The 14587-nt window shown below is 42.3% G+C and overlaps 1 protein-coding gene across 5 annotated transcripts in view; it reads left to right on the top strand.

Moving 5' to 3' along the window:
- Positions 1-14587, top strand: part of LOC106656333 (A disintegrin and metalloproteinase with thrombospondin motifs 6-like) — a 58481-nt gene that overhangs the window by 30400 nt on the left and 13494 nt on the right. For 3 of the 5 annotated variants that reach the window (XM_014377260.2, XM_014377261.2, XM_014377265.2), the window contains exons 1-5: positions 4638-4871; positions 5883-5963; positions 10710-10770; positions 13209-13423; positions 14154-14240. In XM_014377260.2, coding sequence (XP_014232746.1) covers positions 4869-4871; positions 5883-5963; positions 10710-10770; positions 13209-13423; positions 14154-14240 — 447 coding nt within the window. In that variant the 5' untranslated portion in view covers positions 4638-4868. Of the gene's footprint in view, positions 1-705; positions 1657-4637; positions 4872-5882; positions 5964-10709; positions 10771-13208; positions 13424-14153; positions 14241-14587 lie in introns of those variants that run through there. The other 2 variants (XM_014377262.2, XM_014377263.2) reach the window with 2 other exon arrangements.

Below are 14587 nucleotides of genomic sequence, written 5' to 3'. Positions count from 1 at the left end.
TTATCGCGTGAAAAAAAATTGGCAAACAATTTGTCGAATTTCATGACGTTAAGAAGCCGCGCGTCGCGCAGAAAAGAAAAAAGAAAAGAAAGAGAGAGAGAGAAAAAGGTCGGCCCCGTCGCGATATTTGCAATATCGTCTGTGCGCGGCGGCTCGCGGCAGACGGGCCCAGCCGCGAGTAATTAGCGTTCATCATAATACACGCGCTCATTGAAGTATGACACTGTATTATATACACACATAGGCACGCGTGGAAAATAGTAGTAGTAGTAGCTGGTGCGGTGCGTCATCTAAGCACTATATACACGGGCTCAGTCGGCGGCACCTGGCCGTGGTATTACACTACAATATTCTGTAAGGATGAAGCAATTCGCTGCTGCTGCGCGCGAGGTAGCAGCGGCATAAGCAGCAACGGCCAGGCATAAGCACAAGCACAAGCAACAGCAGCAGCAGCGACTCAACCCACTCCTCTCTCTTTTTACCCAAGCTGCGAATGTATATGCTACACTATGTAGCCATGCGAAATATATAGGCCTGTGCGACTCACAGTCTTATATATAATACTACTACTACCGATCTCGAGAAACCAACGCGCGACGACGTTGCTGCTGTGTGTGTGTGTGTTTTGTGCTGCAGTCAGCGGCGGCAGCAGCGCAGTTCTCGATCGGCTCGCGCGGCCTGTGGAGATCGTTCCCTCGGCAGTGTTTGTGTGTGTGTGTGTGTGACTCTTTCTCTCTCTCAACAATATACATTTGAGTCCGTCGCAGCAGTAGTTTGCCGACTCTCGACGAGCTCGTATCTCTCCTCGACGTCGTCGTCGTCGTGGTCGTGGTTGTGGTCGCCGTCAGCGACGGGAGTAGAGTGCGTGCGTACAACACGGGGACTGACAGACACGCTCTCTTCGCTCTCTCTTTCAGCTCGTTTCGTGTGTACACATAATATTACTTATACTGCGGCTGCTATACATAACGAGCAGATCGAAAACGAGCCTGCGTATACACACACACGCGCACATGCACGCGAGCGTATATAAATATTGTCATTGCGGCGGCCCGCGTTTCTCAACGTTTTGAGCGGTGCGCGCGCGCGCGCGCCTTTATAAGAGGTATATCATACGTATACCGATTTTATTTCAATTTTTTTTTCCACCGATACCGGAAATTCTAGGGCCGATTTTCTCTTGTATCTCGAGAAAATCGAGCTGGTTCGAGAAGGAGGAGGAGAGAGAGAATGTCGCTTATCTCGAGAAATAATCGATAGTTAACGATCGTGCGCAGATCGGTATCGGATCGCTTGTGTGCCATTCCAGTAAAAAGAGAGAGATAGATAGAACGAGAGGAGGCTCTGTAATACACAGTGAAAATTGAGTGATTTTTCACTTCGTCTGCAAGAAGGGCTTGTGTGGACCGGTGCCCCAGGCCGACTAGTCAAGCAAATAAGTTTTAGTTTCTATAAATCGGTAAAATCGGTATACTACGATCGTTTAATAAAGTGTGCATCGCTGCTTAATTTTCGTAAAAAGTGCGTCACATGTATGAAAAGTGCGTGATTTGCCATATACACACGCGCACGATAAAGGAAAATTCGTCGCTCGATCGAGGTTACTTTTAACCCGATTCACCGAAAGAGTTCACTATTGTTATCGACGAAAATTTTGTAAGTATACAATATCACGATGACGATAACGATCGTGGATTATGATAGTTACTCTAGAAAATTTTTTTTTTATACCATGACAATCGTGGTGTTACGATATCGACATTAAGCAATTACATACTTAAAAAAGAGTAAAAAAAATAGGGAAAAAAGTATCGCTTGGAATTGTAATTATTTGTACGCGCGTAATTAACGAAACGCACGCGTATAGATGTATATATAATATATATAGCAAATTATATATTTCAGTTGCAAAACAGCTCCCGTTGCTATTCCTCGTATTCGATTCTCCGCCGCGGCGGCTGGTTATCATTAAAAAACAGTGTTTATTTATGCCATCGACAAATGCCGTTCATGAAATAGAAGCGATTTTTTTTTTATTAGCGCTAATAAAACTGTTATTATGCATCGCTCGCATGCATCTATGTATATTCGTACACGCACTCCTTTTAATAGTCGATACGCGCGTGGAATACGATGACTTTGCGTTGTTTAGTGCACTGCTCGACTCTCGTATGTGCATGACCCCGAATTATTAAATATATGAAATTGACGCGCGATCGCGAAAATCGAGTTGGGAAACTGGGACGTTTCGTGCTGGTCGATTTGGCTTCCTCTGCTTCGCACACGCACGACGCGTGTACGAACGCAATCGTGCATACTTGTACCAGTGCAGTCAACGATTTATTTACACACACGCGCCGCGCGCGAGTGAGAGTGAGGAAAGAGACGCGTAGATCGTTAGAGAGGAATATTTGACGTTTATATCAACGGAATTCTTATCGTCGCATTGCTGCCGCTCGAGGACTCATTGTTTGAGCGCGAATAAAAATGTATCAATTTCGGAATGATAATCGTCGAGATCGTTAATTAAACAATGATACACGTTGGGCGAAATACTTTCACTTTCTTTTGGGGGATCTGTATCTCTACGGTTTGCGCGGCCCCAGCGCTTTTGCGTGCGCACACACTAACCGCGGCCGTGTAAAATTACGCGAATACACACGGAGCAACGACTACTTGCTGGTCGCAAACGGCAGCAATTACGCGCGCAAAACGTATACATACAAAAAAGAAGCGAACGATTTTGGACTCGAGAATTGCCAAATCACACACACACACACACACACACACACACACACACACACACACACGTTATTATCGTTGTACATACATTGTGTACAGAGGGTACCGGTGCGCCCTTTTGTATTACATTATGTACACACCGCTGCTGCTGCTTTTGTTCCTCGCTTATAATCCAATTATATACCAAAGTCCGCGGGGTACTTTCCAATGTGTATCTATACGTTATATAGATACGCGTGTCGCCGCCGCGTTGCGATCTCGCTCGGCTGCTGCTGCTGCTGCTGGCTTACGGTCGATCAGGTGTGACAAAAACCTTACGCAATCTCAAGGTTTTCACATCGCTCTCCCGCGAGCCAGCGAGCGAGTTGTAGCAGTGCAGTGCACGCACGCAGTCTGCGCGGCGAACGAAATCGAGAGCCGATATACGCGATGAGGTTAATCGACCGATTAAACGATCAGGATTTGCCTATTTTAATATTTTTTTTCTGTTTTTTTTTTCGACGGGGGACATTTTTTCGCGTCGTCCGTATCGATCGATTACGATCGATCACGAATCCGTTAAAATTCGTTAAAAAGTTGTACGATATTCATCATTCGCGAGCCTATCTTCATAAATTTAACGCCGAATGTATTATATTGTTTGACAAATCGTCGACGTCCGGTCGCGACATTCTATTTTATACACGCAAAAATTCGGCGTCAAGTCACGTGTCGCGTTCTGGGAAAAAAACATTTGCTATTTACTCGCAAACAAATTACTTATCATACACAAACACTGACGAATACAAGATATTTATAATCGAATCGAAAGGATAAAATTATAAGAGACACGAGAAAATGAAGTCATTGTCCTGAATCGGCTCGATGATCTCGGCATCGATTAATCGTATCGTAACGCCAAACTGTCACGAATTGCTACTCTCGTTGAAACACACACATACGCGCAAACATACACAAACACAAAGCTAGATGGTCGAAAACCGGGAGCAGCCGCGAAAAAATATCTTTTCGCACTTTTACCGCGCCTTCGAGATAGTTTTACATGTATATGTGCGCGCAAGCGGCATATTATTCATTGCAAAGTTGCTCAGCGACGCGTACTCGCGCAAAGCCGCGCACTTGTCGCGTTGTGTCATAAATCACACCCACGCAAAAAAAGAAAGAGAGAAGAAAAGAAAAACAAAGCCGCGTAAGACAGACGATGAGTCGGTGCGACTGTAAAATAATAATGTGTACCGAGCGAGTGACGAGGCCTGTATACATGTATATTAATAATATTAGGAGATTCTTATCGCCGTTGAAAGAGAGAGAGAGACCAAAAAATCCGCGGTAACTCATCGTAATATTGTACATTCTACGACACGAACCGCGAGCGTGATAAGGAGCTCGATAATACATATAATGTACGCTTCCTCGAGAGCACCGCGTCGATGGACAGGTGACACGCGACTGCGGCTCGTGCACTATAAACTCGGGCCATTAACTCCTCTCTTCTCTTCTCTGCTGCTGCTGTTGCCGCGGCAGCGGCGGCGGCGACGACGACGACGACGACGACGACGACGAGAGCAATTACCTATATCGTGGGGGCATTAAACGTTTTGCTTCTGTCTCTGTCCGTCTCTCTCTCTCGCGGTGGCAAACGAAGAAGTGTGAACAATGAATCGACTCGCGTGCGTCCGATGCCCCACTCCCGGCCACTTTTTTGCGCGCACACACATGTACATACACACGAGGAGGACTGACAAGCCGGGTATTGGCCGCGCGCAATATGACGACAAAGATGATGATGATGATGATCATGATGATGCCGATGACTGGTTTCGCATCTTGGCCATAAATACCCGAGTGAGAAATACGTGAGCATCATTCATTGATCGACTGCTCTGACGAACAGGTCGATCCTCTCTTGCCATAGTCCGACTTATTAGTGAACTCGATTTTCGATACCTAGCTGCACATATATCGTTTTATATACATATATTGGAGTTTAACGAAATTGAGAGTGTGTTCCTATCGAAATATGTTGCTGAACTGCGATTAGTGCTTGTTAGTGATTAGTGATTAGTGTTATAAGATCGATAGTTACTACCATTAATTTAATTAATTAGGATTTAAATTTTTTTACAATGGTACGTATTATCGTTTTTTAAAAACGATGTTTTTCCATTTTTCCGACTCGGCTTGGTAACTCTTAGTTTTTCGGTTCGCCACGAAATCTTGCGATTAAAATTTATGTATCAGTCGTTTCTCGTGAATTTCCTTCAAATTTAAATTCTTCGTAATCAGCGATGGTCTCAGTGGTATACCGATAATATTTGGTGACAGACTTTTTCTCCGAAAGGAGTTTCTTAGTCGATGCTTTTAAAAAAAATCATATACCTAGTGGCTATGCAAACATACAACGACGCCGGAGGGGCCCATTATTGCAGGCACCAATTTTTTTTTCACCGACGATACGACTTGTCGAATTATATCATTGACGTACGTGACCGACCTTTCAACTGAAAATTCACGCGAATTATCATTAACCTAAGGACGACGACTAGTGAAATGCATACGTGATGGATCGAGCTGTTTTTTTTTTCTCGAATTTCGATAAGAGATTTCTGTATAACTAGGCGATTTCGCAAAAAAAGCTTTTAATTTTTCGTACATGCGATCGAGACTTGTCTTGAAATGTTTTTATCAGTATCGTCATACTCGTAAATAGTGCACTGTACTAAAAAGTATTTCTACATGTTTTTGAAACTACTCTAGATTTTTTTTTAAATATTTTAAATTTACATGGTTCTAGAAATTTTTTCTGTAATAAGCAAGCATTATAGATTTGGTGTAGTAACAGCGTTGGTGCTTTTTATCACTTTTATTTTATTATATTCTGAGTAATTCAACGTCGTTTCTATTTCACTGTACCCTTTTACTGGGTTTAGTCTTTCGAAAGCTGAGGTTCGATATTTTGTTTCATTGATATGTAGGGAAATTGTCAAATGATATTATACCAACCTATTGTAATTCCAAATCTAGACACTTTATTCTATTAAAAATTATTTCTTTACCGATAATATGTTCTTTTACACTAAAATTTATGAAAATTTATCAGTGAAAAGTGATCAACTAACGGAAACTCGTTATTGTTTCAGCGAATTGAAATCGGGAAGATGCCAGGAAGTCTGTGCATCTTATTGTGCATAGCACTGGCTGCAGTGGACAGCTCGTCAGCGGTGAGTACTCTCTCATTTTTTTCTATTTTTCCTACCCACGTTACACAGTCTCATAGAAGCCGCGCGATATGTTCGATGATATTAGTTCACTACACCGGTGTATCTACACATATACCTGTACACACGAACAAGTTGTCGCGCGCGGCCTATACCTACTTGATACACATATCTCTGAAATCGATCCCACGCCGCCTCTACTACTCACAGTCGCAAGATACACGTGTCTGGATTTAAATACTCGACTAACTGGCCCGAAAGAATAATCGCCCGTAAAATCGGTTGTCACGCAGCGTCAAAACTCCGTTGTTTTCTATAAATATTTCTACAAATCTCGTTCTCGTTTTTACCGCGGGGGTTATATGGTATGTGGTATCTCGTTCGAAAATTATATGTATATAAATAAAATAAAATAAAAAAAACGAACGCGGCATTATACGCAAAGTAGTACAGAGTCGAGTGCAAAACGTCGGAGGAAGAAAAGAAAGAGAGAGAGAGAGAAACTGGAGCAAAACCGTTGCATAAGCTCGCTCCTCGACACGTATCCGCGTGCGAGTCCAGCCGTCTCTGCATTATTCAATTTATAAGCCGCGCGCGCGCGCTAATCGCCAAGGATTCATAGCCGTACAATACGTTATAGAATAATAATGATCTGCTCATTGTCAGGCGATTAATATATAAATCTTGTTATACTCGCTGATTCTCATATACGTCTAATACGCGCTTGCATTAATCCATATATGCAAAGGCGCGCGAGTACATGCTTCACAATGCAATTGTTGTGTGGTGCGTGACGCACGATCGACTCGTCGGCGGCTCGCGAGTGCAACGATCTTTATTAATCGCTAACGCGTACGTAACTTTTACACGCGGAGAAACATACATCTGTATAAGTTAGTTGCGTGACATTGAAAAGTTGTGTACAGCTGCAGCCGCGCGGAGACTCGCGGGAGTTCGAGGCACTGCTACTGCTGCTGCTGTTGCTGCTGCTCCCTTCAGAGCCTGTGCACATTACATGCCTCGTTATTACGATCGCTCGTGGTGCACGAGTACCCGTATGTATATGTGTAGCGTGTTGCAATTCGGCGTCATATAGAATTGGATGTGTAAAGTGTCTGCAAGCCGATCGAAATGACTCTCCGTGTGTATATCTGTGTGTCTGTGTGTATATATCGCGAGCAAGAATCTTCTCGCGCAATTGATCTTACCTAAATACTCGCGTTTCACAATATAATATATACACACACACATACACACGTACGCCATACCAGAGCTGCAGCAGCAGCTTTAGCTCAAAAACGGCGGCGCAGTCTCTAGCTATAGCTACAGAGCATAGAAAGTCGATTTTATATTGTAGAAGAGCGCGACGAGGATAAAAAAAAGGCAGTAGTAAAAAAAATCGATATATATATAAACACAGCTAGAGCGCGCGCGAAGGAAAAAAACAACCGCCGTTCAATTTCGCAACCGATCCGCGCGCGCCACGCTCATTCGACTTTATTTGCTCGATCGGTCGGAATGAACGAAAAAAAAAAAGGAGGCGAAGATCTCGGCTCTCCTTTTCGCGCGCATCCTAATTTAACGCAAATTTCGTTAAACAACTTGTTTTATACGTTACACAACGCGAACCGGTTGTGCTGCTGCTGCGTGTGTGCACCCAAAGAGAGCTGCAATCGCGCGCGCGTGTCGATATATTTTTAATCATCGCGCACCGTTACATCCTCGGCTTCGGATCGCATCCCTGCGTGATCGAGAGTGAGAGCTGTTTCGACGAGTGTCTCTCAAAGTCCGATTCTCTCTCTCTCGTCCGGGTATCCTTGAAGCGAGACCGAGTGCTGCTGCTGCCACTGCTGCGTTTGATTCGCGCGTTGCGAAGAAATTGCCAATCGAGAGAGTAACTTCCAACGAGCCAAGTTTAATCTCCGTCTCTCGGCTTTGGAGTATACGAGTGTTGCACGGTTTATACGTCGTGCGTGTGTACAAGACGAAATCAGTAGCTGCGTGCGGAGCGAGGCACAAAAGTTTTTAGGGATGTACGCGCTCGCGCATGTGTATTATACACAATCGCTACGCCTACGCGATATTTTCGCAGAGATAGCGACGCCAAGCAGCAGCAGAGAGGCATTTTCCGCTGCTTCTCCGCTGCCGCTACTACTGCTGCTGCTGCTGCTCTCTTTCTCAGACACCGAGTCGACGATATCGCGCTCTAAGCATCTTGAAAATCCGGCAATAGCTGAATCACGCGGTGAAAATGCAAAGCAGGCATATTTATTTTTCCGCTCCGTACAGCTCTCGTGCCAACGCACATTCGCAATGTCTTTATTATTATAATGTATATAATACGGTGCACGCGCCTCTCGTCTGCGCTGCAGACTCGGAGTACAGAGACGCCTCCGCCCATTTCTTCTTCCCTGCCGTGCGTTGTTATATATCGTACGACGTGTGCGCAAAAGCGACAATTAAGATAATTCGAGGCCCCCGTGTGCCTCGAGACTCGCGACAATTTGCTTACTTAGGCGTATACATAAAGTACGCGTATAAAGTAGACTGACAGCGATATTATATATCCATTACTTTCGTTACGTACCTCTCGTATAATATAATAAATATGCGCTCGAAATTAAAGAAGGTGACGAACGCTCGAAAAATGTCGCGCGGTGGCTGCTGTTGCGCCGCGGATCGTGCGCGTTTCGCGCGGAACGCGACTTCATTCAAGCTTTGGAATATCTCATGGTAAATATTTATCTTTTGCGTGGCAGCGAGTGCGCGTTTATTACGATTACAATTATTAATAAAAACATACGCATACACGCGGAGTATCTGCGGGCCGGGCAAATAGACGCACGAAATTTTTTTGCGCGACTTTCACGCTCAATCACATTTGTGGTGGTGGAGGTGGCCAAACATCGTAAGATTCCACGGCGGCAAAATTTCGATTCGAGCAATATTGTAAAATGCACATTATTATCTGCCGCGTGTGTGTGATAATAATAAACGCGTCGTGCATTCGCGGTCGAGTGTCACCATACGTATATGTGGAATGCGCGTAACAAGTCGACAAAGAATTTCTCGTACAAGTCATTCATAAACCAAGGGTAAACAGCATCTTGTTGATTATGAATTCTCTCTCTCTCTCTCTTTCGCTCACTCGCTCGCTCTCGACTTTTTCATCGCGCCGAGGGAAAAAAAACAATGCACAACTTGCACATTATAGCCTGACGAGCCGTTGTCGTTGCTCAATAATAACGCGAGATCGCCAACGAGCGCAATTTGCTCAGCGGCAACAGCAGCAGCAGCTGTATAATACACAAGATCGTACATTATACAGATGTAATTTTTTCTGCGCTCGAGGTTTTTTAATTGGCGATCGGCGAGCTTTCCGAATGTCACATTAGTCTCGTTTTGGTCTAATTTTTGGACCTTTCTTTTGCTGGCCGCGCAACGATCGGGTGTGCGGATATAAACGCGGCGCGCGTGTGCGTGCACAATTATAATAAGAATTTACTTTCTCAAGCGCAAAGTCCCGGAGTATACAATTCGCGGGCGTGCAAAAGCGTGCGCTTTATCAAACAGTCGTGATCGAGCATGTGAGTCTGTGTATTTGTGTGTGTGTGTGTGAGCCGCGTTCGTATCGTTACTGTGCAGGATAAAACTTACAAACGACGTAACGTGCGTACCACCGTATCTCTGCAGCGCTGCAGACTGCTCGAACGCGCGTGAAAGTGATCGACCTTAGCGAGCCGACTGTTGCTGCCGAGCGAGAGAGGGAACCCGGTCAAACGAAAGGGAAACGCCACGCCAGGCGCGCGCGCGCGGGGCTTTTTCAGCCGAAGCGGATAATTTTTTTTGCTTTTTTCTTTACTTTTCGCGTCGACTTGCCCGCGTCGACGGTGTGCTGAACTATATACCTATATAAGCGTTGTATGTATCGTCGTGGTAAGCCGGCGTTTTACATTGTGTATACACACGCCCGCCGCGAGTTATACGAGGTGTATATTGTTTTCGCGTGACTCGGTGTCATCAATTTTACTCGCACTCGCGGGAAAAGAGCTAAGACGTGCGCATGGTTTACGAGGCACGTGCTGCAGCTGCTGAGCGCTGCGATTCACGAGATGAAATTTCGAGTTAAATTACTCGCGGCGTGCTCGCTCTTTAATTATTTTAATGATTATCTTAAAGAGTCAACGCGACAATTTCGTGCCTACGATTTATCTAAAATAACAGCCTTGATTCATAGTTTTTTTTAAACACAAGCGTCGATTAATCGTTGCAATTGACGGTATTTGTAGTTTTGACAATTTTCAGTAGCAGTTTCACACCGCGTGTGTCTGTGTGCACGCATTATTTGCATCGCGAACGATATTTATCGAGTATCTCTGCTCTTTCTGCGGGAATGTTGTATAAGCGCTTATTTATACGATTTCATGCTAATGTGTGTAAAGTTACGCTATAAACCTCTCAAAAGTTTCTATTCAATATTTCATACATACACGAACTTGCGCGCGCGCGTGTTTGAATTGAATTAGCTTATTTTTCACGATGACTGTGTTGATTCTCGCATATTTAGAATAAATTTGTTTCGATACAGAAATAATTGAATTACATGCAAATCCATGCGGAACCCATTAGCAGGGAACACGAAACCCTTCTTCCATGTAATAGCTGATAATTTATCAAAATACTCTCATTTAACACTACATAATTCAGTTTTGAATTATTTATCATTACTAATTATTAATTTTTTTACAGATTCACCATCACATGACCCCTGAGGAGGTGCTATCGGTGTTTCATACAGACCACAATTCCAGTAAGTTACATCCTTGTGAATCATAAATCCAATGAGTTATTTCATCGATGTTTTTTCTACGTCAATTGTATTCTGAAAATTACATTTTATTTGACGATCGAAGTTAACTGTCAACTTCAATAACCTATATAGCAACCGTAGTCTGCGTACGTGCGCGCGTTTGTTTGTTTTTTTGATCAGTATACCGCTTGCGTTGCCGAGTAGCTAAGTGGTATTAAAGGACATTTTAATTGTTAATTTTTGAGATAATTTTTTTTTTATGGAGTGTTTATTTAAATATCGACTTATTTATAACGCAAAGGCTTTAAATAGTTGTTTTGAACTAAAATAAGAGTCAAGGCTACGGCACTACTTATGCGCAAAACTAGTTTGTAAAAGTTAATAGTCGCTGTATCATCGGTGGTTGATTAACGAATTTTTGTGTTGAAATTTGTTTATCGATTATATTGGTCAACCGGCTTGTAAATATTTTATGGAAAACTGAAAATAACACGATCGCAGGATGAAGTAACGAACTTCATCAACGGGTTACGAGTAGCTGGACGTCGTGTTTCTATATTTGAGCTTGCAACTTTTTACTGCCACATGCATTTACGGTCTGGACATCAAATTATGATAATATCTTCTAATGGAAAACATTAATTATAAATATTTTATAAGCTCGTAATTTTTAACTCTCATTTTTATGTGATAATAATTTTTTCAAAGACATTAGCATCTCAACAATTTTTACATCGAGCTTTGTTTTAGGATTATCTAAAAATTTTTACGTCATTTTAATTGTTCTCTCGTACAGTTGCATTTATCTTGCGCTCCATTATTCGTGATACATTTCGTTTACGACACTCGGAAAGGGAACAAATCTCTGCCAGCGAAAGAAAAAATGAGCGTTCGACGTGACGGTATCACCACGATTGCAAAACAAAAGTTTCAAAGCGGAGAACTCGGCCGCGGATTGCACGCCTTGCGCGTCATGCGCTGTAAATAAAAGAAAGAAGAAAATAACGCGCAGATTAAGCCGATGTGTATACAATATTTTCGATTAAATTTCGAGTCCTTTTCCACGAAGAAACCTTTCGGGTACGTGTAAATGTTTATCTGCTCTATGTGTGTACGTATGAAAAGGAACCTTTGAACGCGTACACCCGCGCGCATTATCTAAGTAGTGTCGTGCGCTATACGTATCCGAAGCCGAAGGAAGAAGACGATACCGCGTGTGTATAAGTGTATATCAGATAAGAGACCATCGAGAGACGAGACAAAACCGTGTGCGCCTACGCCAGGAGTGAAAGGGGTAATACCAGTAGGGACTGTACAAGGAAGTCGTGAAAAAGCGACACGAGGTCATCGAAATCTAGATACGCGACGTGACTCGTATTATATATGTTACCAGCTCGGCAATGTGTGTAAATACATTTCGGGTACAGCAGTGCGCGCCTACGTACTTACACTCCGAGAATCTTCTTCGCGCGCACGATTTTCTTCCGTGTATAAATGTATATACGTGTAACGATTTTCGTTCTCGCATCGGCCGATCAAATTTCGCCGAAAGCCAGTGGAAAGCCGCGCTGATGCATCAATGTGACAGATCGTGACTCAATCCGATGCTCAGATATGAAATAATTTTTACCCGAGTTATATGGACTGTAGGGGTCAATCATGCATCCTTATAGTTATGTAGGAGTGATAGAGCAAAATTCGAGATCGATGTAGATAAAAGCGAAGGCATGATTTGAAGAAAAAACATAAAATAATGCAACGAACGATAATTTGAAATAAAATCACAGTCTCACTTGCCATTGATTTTTTTTTTTTTTTTTTTTTTNTTTTTTTTTTTTTTTTTTTTTTTGAATTTGCCGATTCCGATATGATGAATGAACGAGGCTTTCGTCATAAGTGAACGAACCGCATGAATCAAATGGTAGGCGTTTAGCAGCAGGTGAATCGGACTGTTACGAGAACTGTTATAATCGTTTTAAGGCTCGAATTTACCGGAACTGTTGGTTTAATATATGTATCGGTTTTCGGATCTTTTTTTTTGCTTTTGAGGTAAAAATAATAAACGGTCAAGTGGTCCTTCGAAAAATATACGTTTAATAAAAAGTTCCGAATCTTTAATGACCGATCGCTCGTCTTCTTTTTGTCAGTGATATTTAACAGATTTATTTTTACACTCCAGTGCCTCCATGACATGATTTCTATAATTATAATCCGATCTCGTCGGATAAGAAACGCATGTTTTTGATGATTCTTAAACGGGTTTATATTATACGGTGGAAATTTTAACCCTTTTTAAAAAAAGTTTTCCGGTTTTCGTGTACGATTAAAAGTTTTCTTATGATTATACAAGTTGTATAATAATAATATATTTCATAGAAATAAATTATTTTTAAAATTTTATTTACTCTCCTCATTAATATATTTGCTTGTTAAATTAGTTCCAGATTATCAAGTTATACCACTGTTACACAAACGGGGAGAAAATGAGACGACGGCAACACTTCACATGAAGGTCTTTAACGAGACATTTTCTTTAGCCTTGAATAAAAACGACAGGCTCTGGAAGGGTGATCACGTGCCCGTCTGGACCCTCGATGACGACGGAAAGGAAATAATTAATGAAACGGATTTGAGATTCGAGCGAGTAGCTGATGTGAGTTTTCCTATCAATTTTTCATAAAAGCTTGAAAAGAAAATAATAATTCCAATATTGGCCATAAACATATCCTTCTTTAAATAGAATTTTACATACGTTGCTTGTTTCGATGTTTGTATCGAAGTAGTTCTGACTTATACAATTATTTTGTCTTTGCCACTTGCAGATTTGCACATATAATTATACTCGCCATCTAGTGGCAGAAAGTGGTAGTATCGTTTTTAAAGTAGTTGAAAACTAGGCAGAATTTTTTAAAACAGTTATAGTGCCATTTTGCCTGTTAAGTCAAAAAAGTAGCTAGTTAATAATAGAGTATTTTAAAACATTTTAAGTGGTCAGTTTTTTGATCAGCAGGCCATTATTAATGTTGAGCATTTCTACAAAGGTATTTGTTTTATGATATTCAAAGTTTGATTCTACCCGCTGTTTAAAATCATTATCTTGCCTAATAGAATTTAAAATAATGTCTTTCCGGATCAAGGCATCCGGATGAGCAATAACTTTTCCTTTTATCCACAATCGAAGTAAAAATTTAATTTCACTCGGTATACTTTTTTACAACTCTTACCGCAGTCACTGCCCGCGAAGAAAGTATCGATTAATTTTCTCGAACTTAATAGAGTTGCAAAGATTTCTCGAGTCAAATATACATACAATATCACGAAGAATCGACCGTGGTGTAAAAAAAAGACCCTCGACTAATAATTTTTGTCTCGATGCTCCGTAGGGAGAACACATCGGCCACGCTTACCAAGACGAGGATAACATGGCCGCCGTTCTGCTGTACCGAGACTCCAAAGGCAGATTACTCGTCGTAAGTATACTTTGTACACATCCTTTTTACGCGGAGAGCTGCATAAGGCTCTTACTCAACGGGCATCTTTCGTCACTCGCTCGTATACTTATACTCTCTCACTCACTCTCACTCCGGCGCGCGTGCACGTTATTAATAAAAAGAGTGTCTGTATATACGCGAGAGCCTCTGAGATACAGCTCCGCTCGTACATATATATATAAAAGGCTTTTGGCAATCCGAGCCAGCCTCGTATACGCTATATATGTACACTCCTGTGTGCGAACGCGAGTTTTAGTGTAGATCCTTACACAGAACAACCCGTTATCATCATTATCGTGATTTTAATGCCCCCCTCGCGCGCGCGC

This window comes from Trichogramma pretiosum, unplaced genomic scaffold, assembly GCF_000599845.2.
Source record: "Trichogramma pretiosum strain Unisexual culture from Peru unplaced genomic scaffold, Tpre_2.0 scaffold64, whole genome shotgun sequence".
NCBI lineage: Eukaryota > Metazoa > Arthropoda > Insecta > Hymenoptera > Trichogrammatidae > Trichogramma > Trichogramma pretiosum.
Note: the sequence above shows the minus strand (reverse complement) of the source record. Positions and strands in the feature narration are given on the sequence as shown.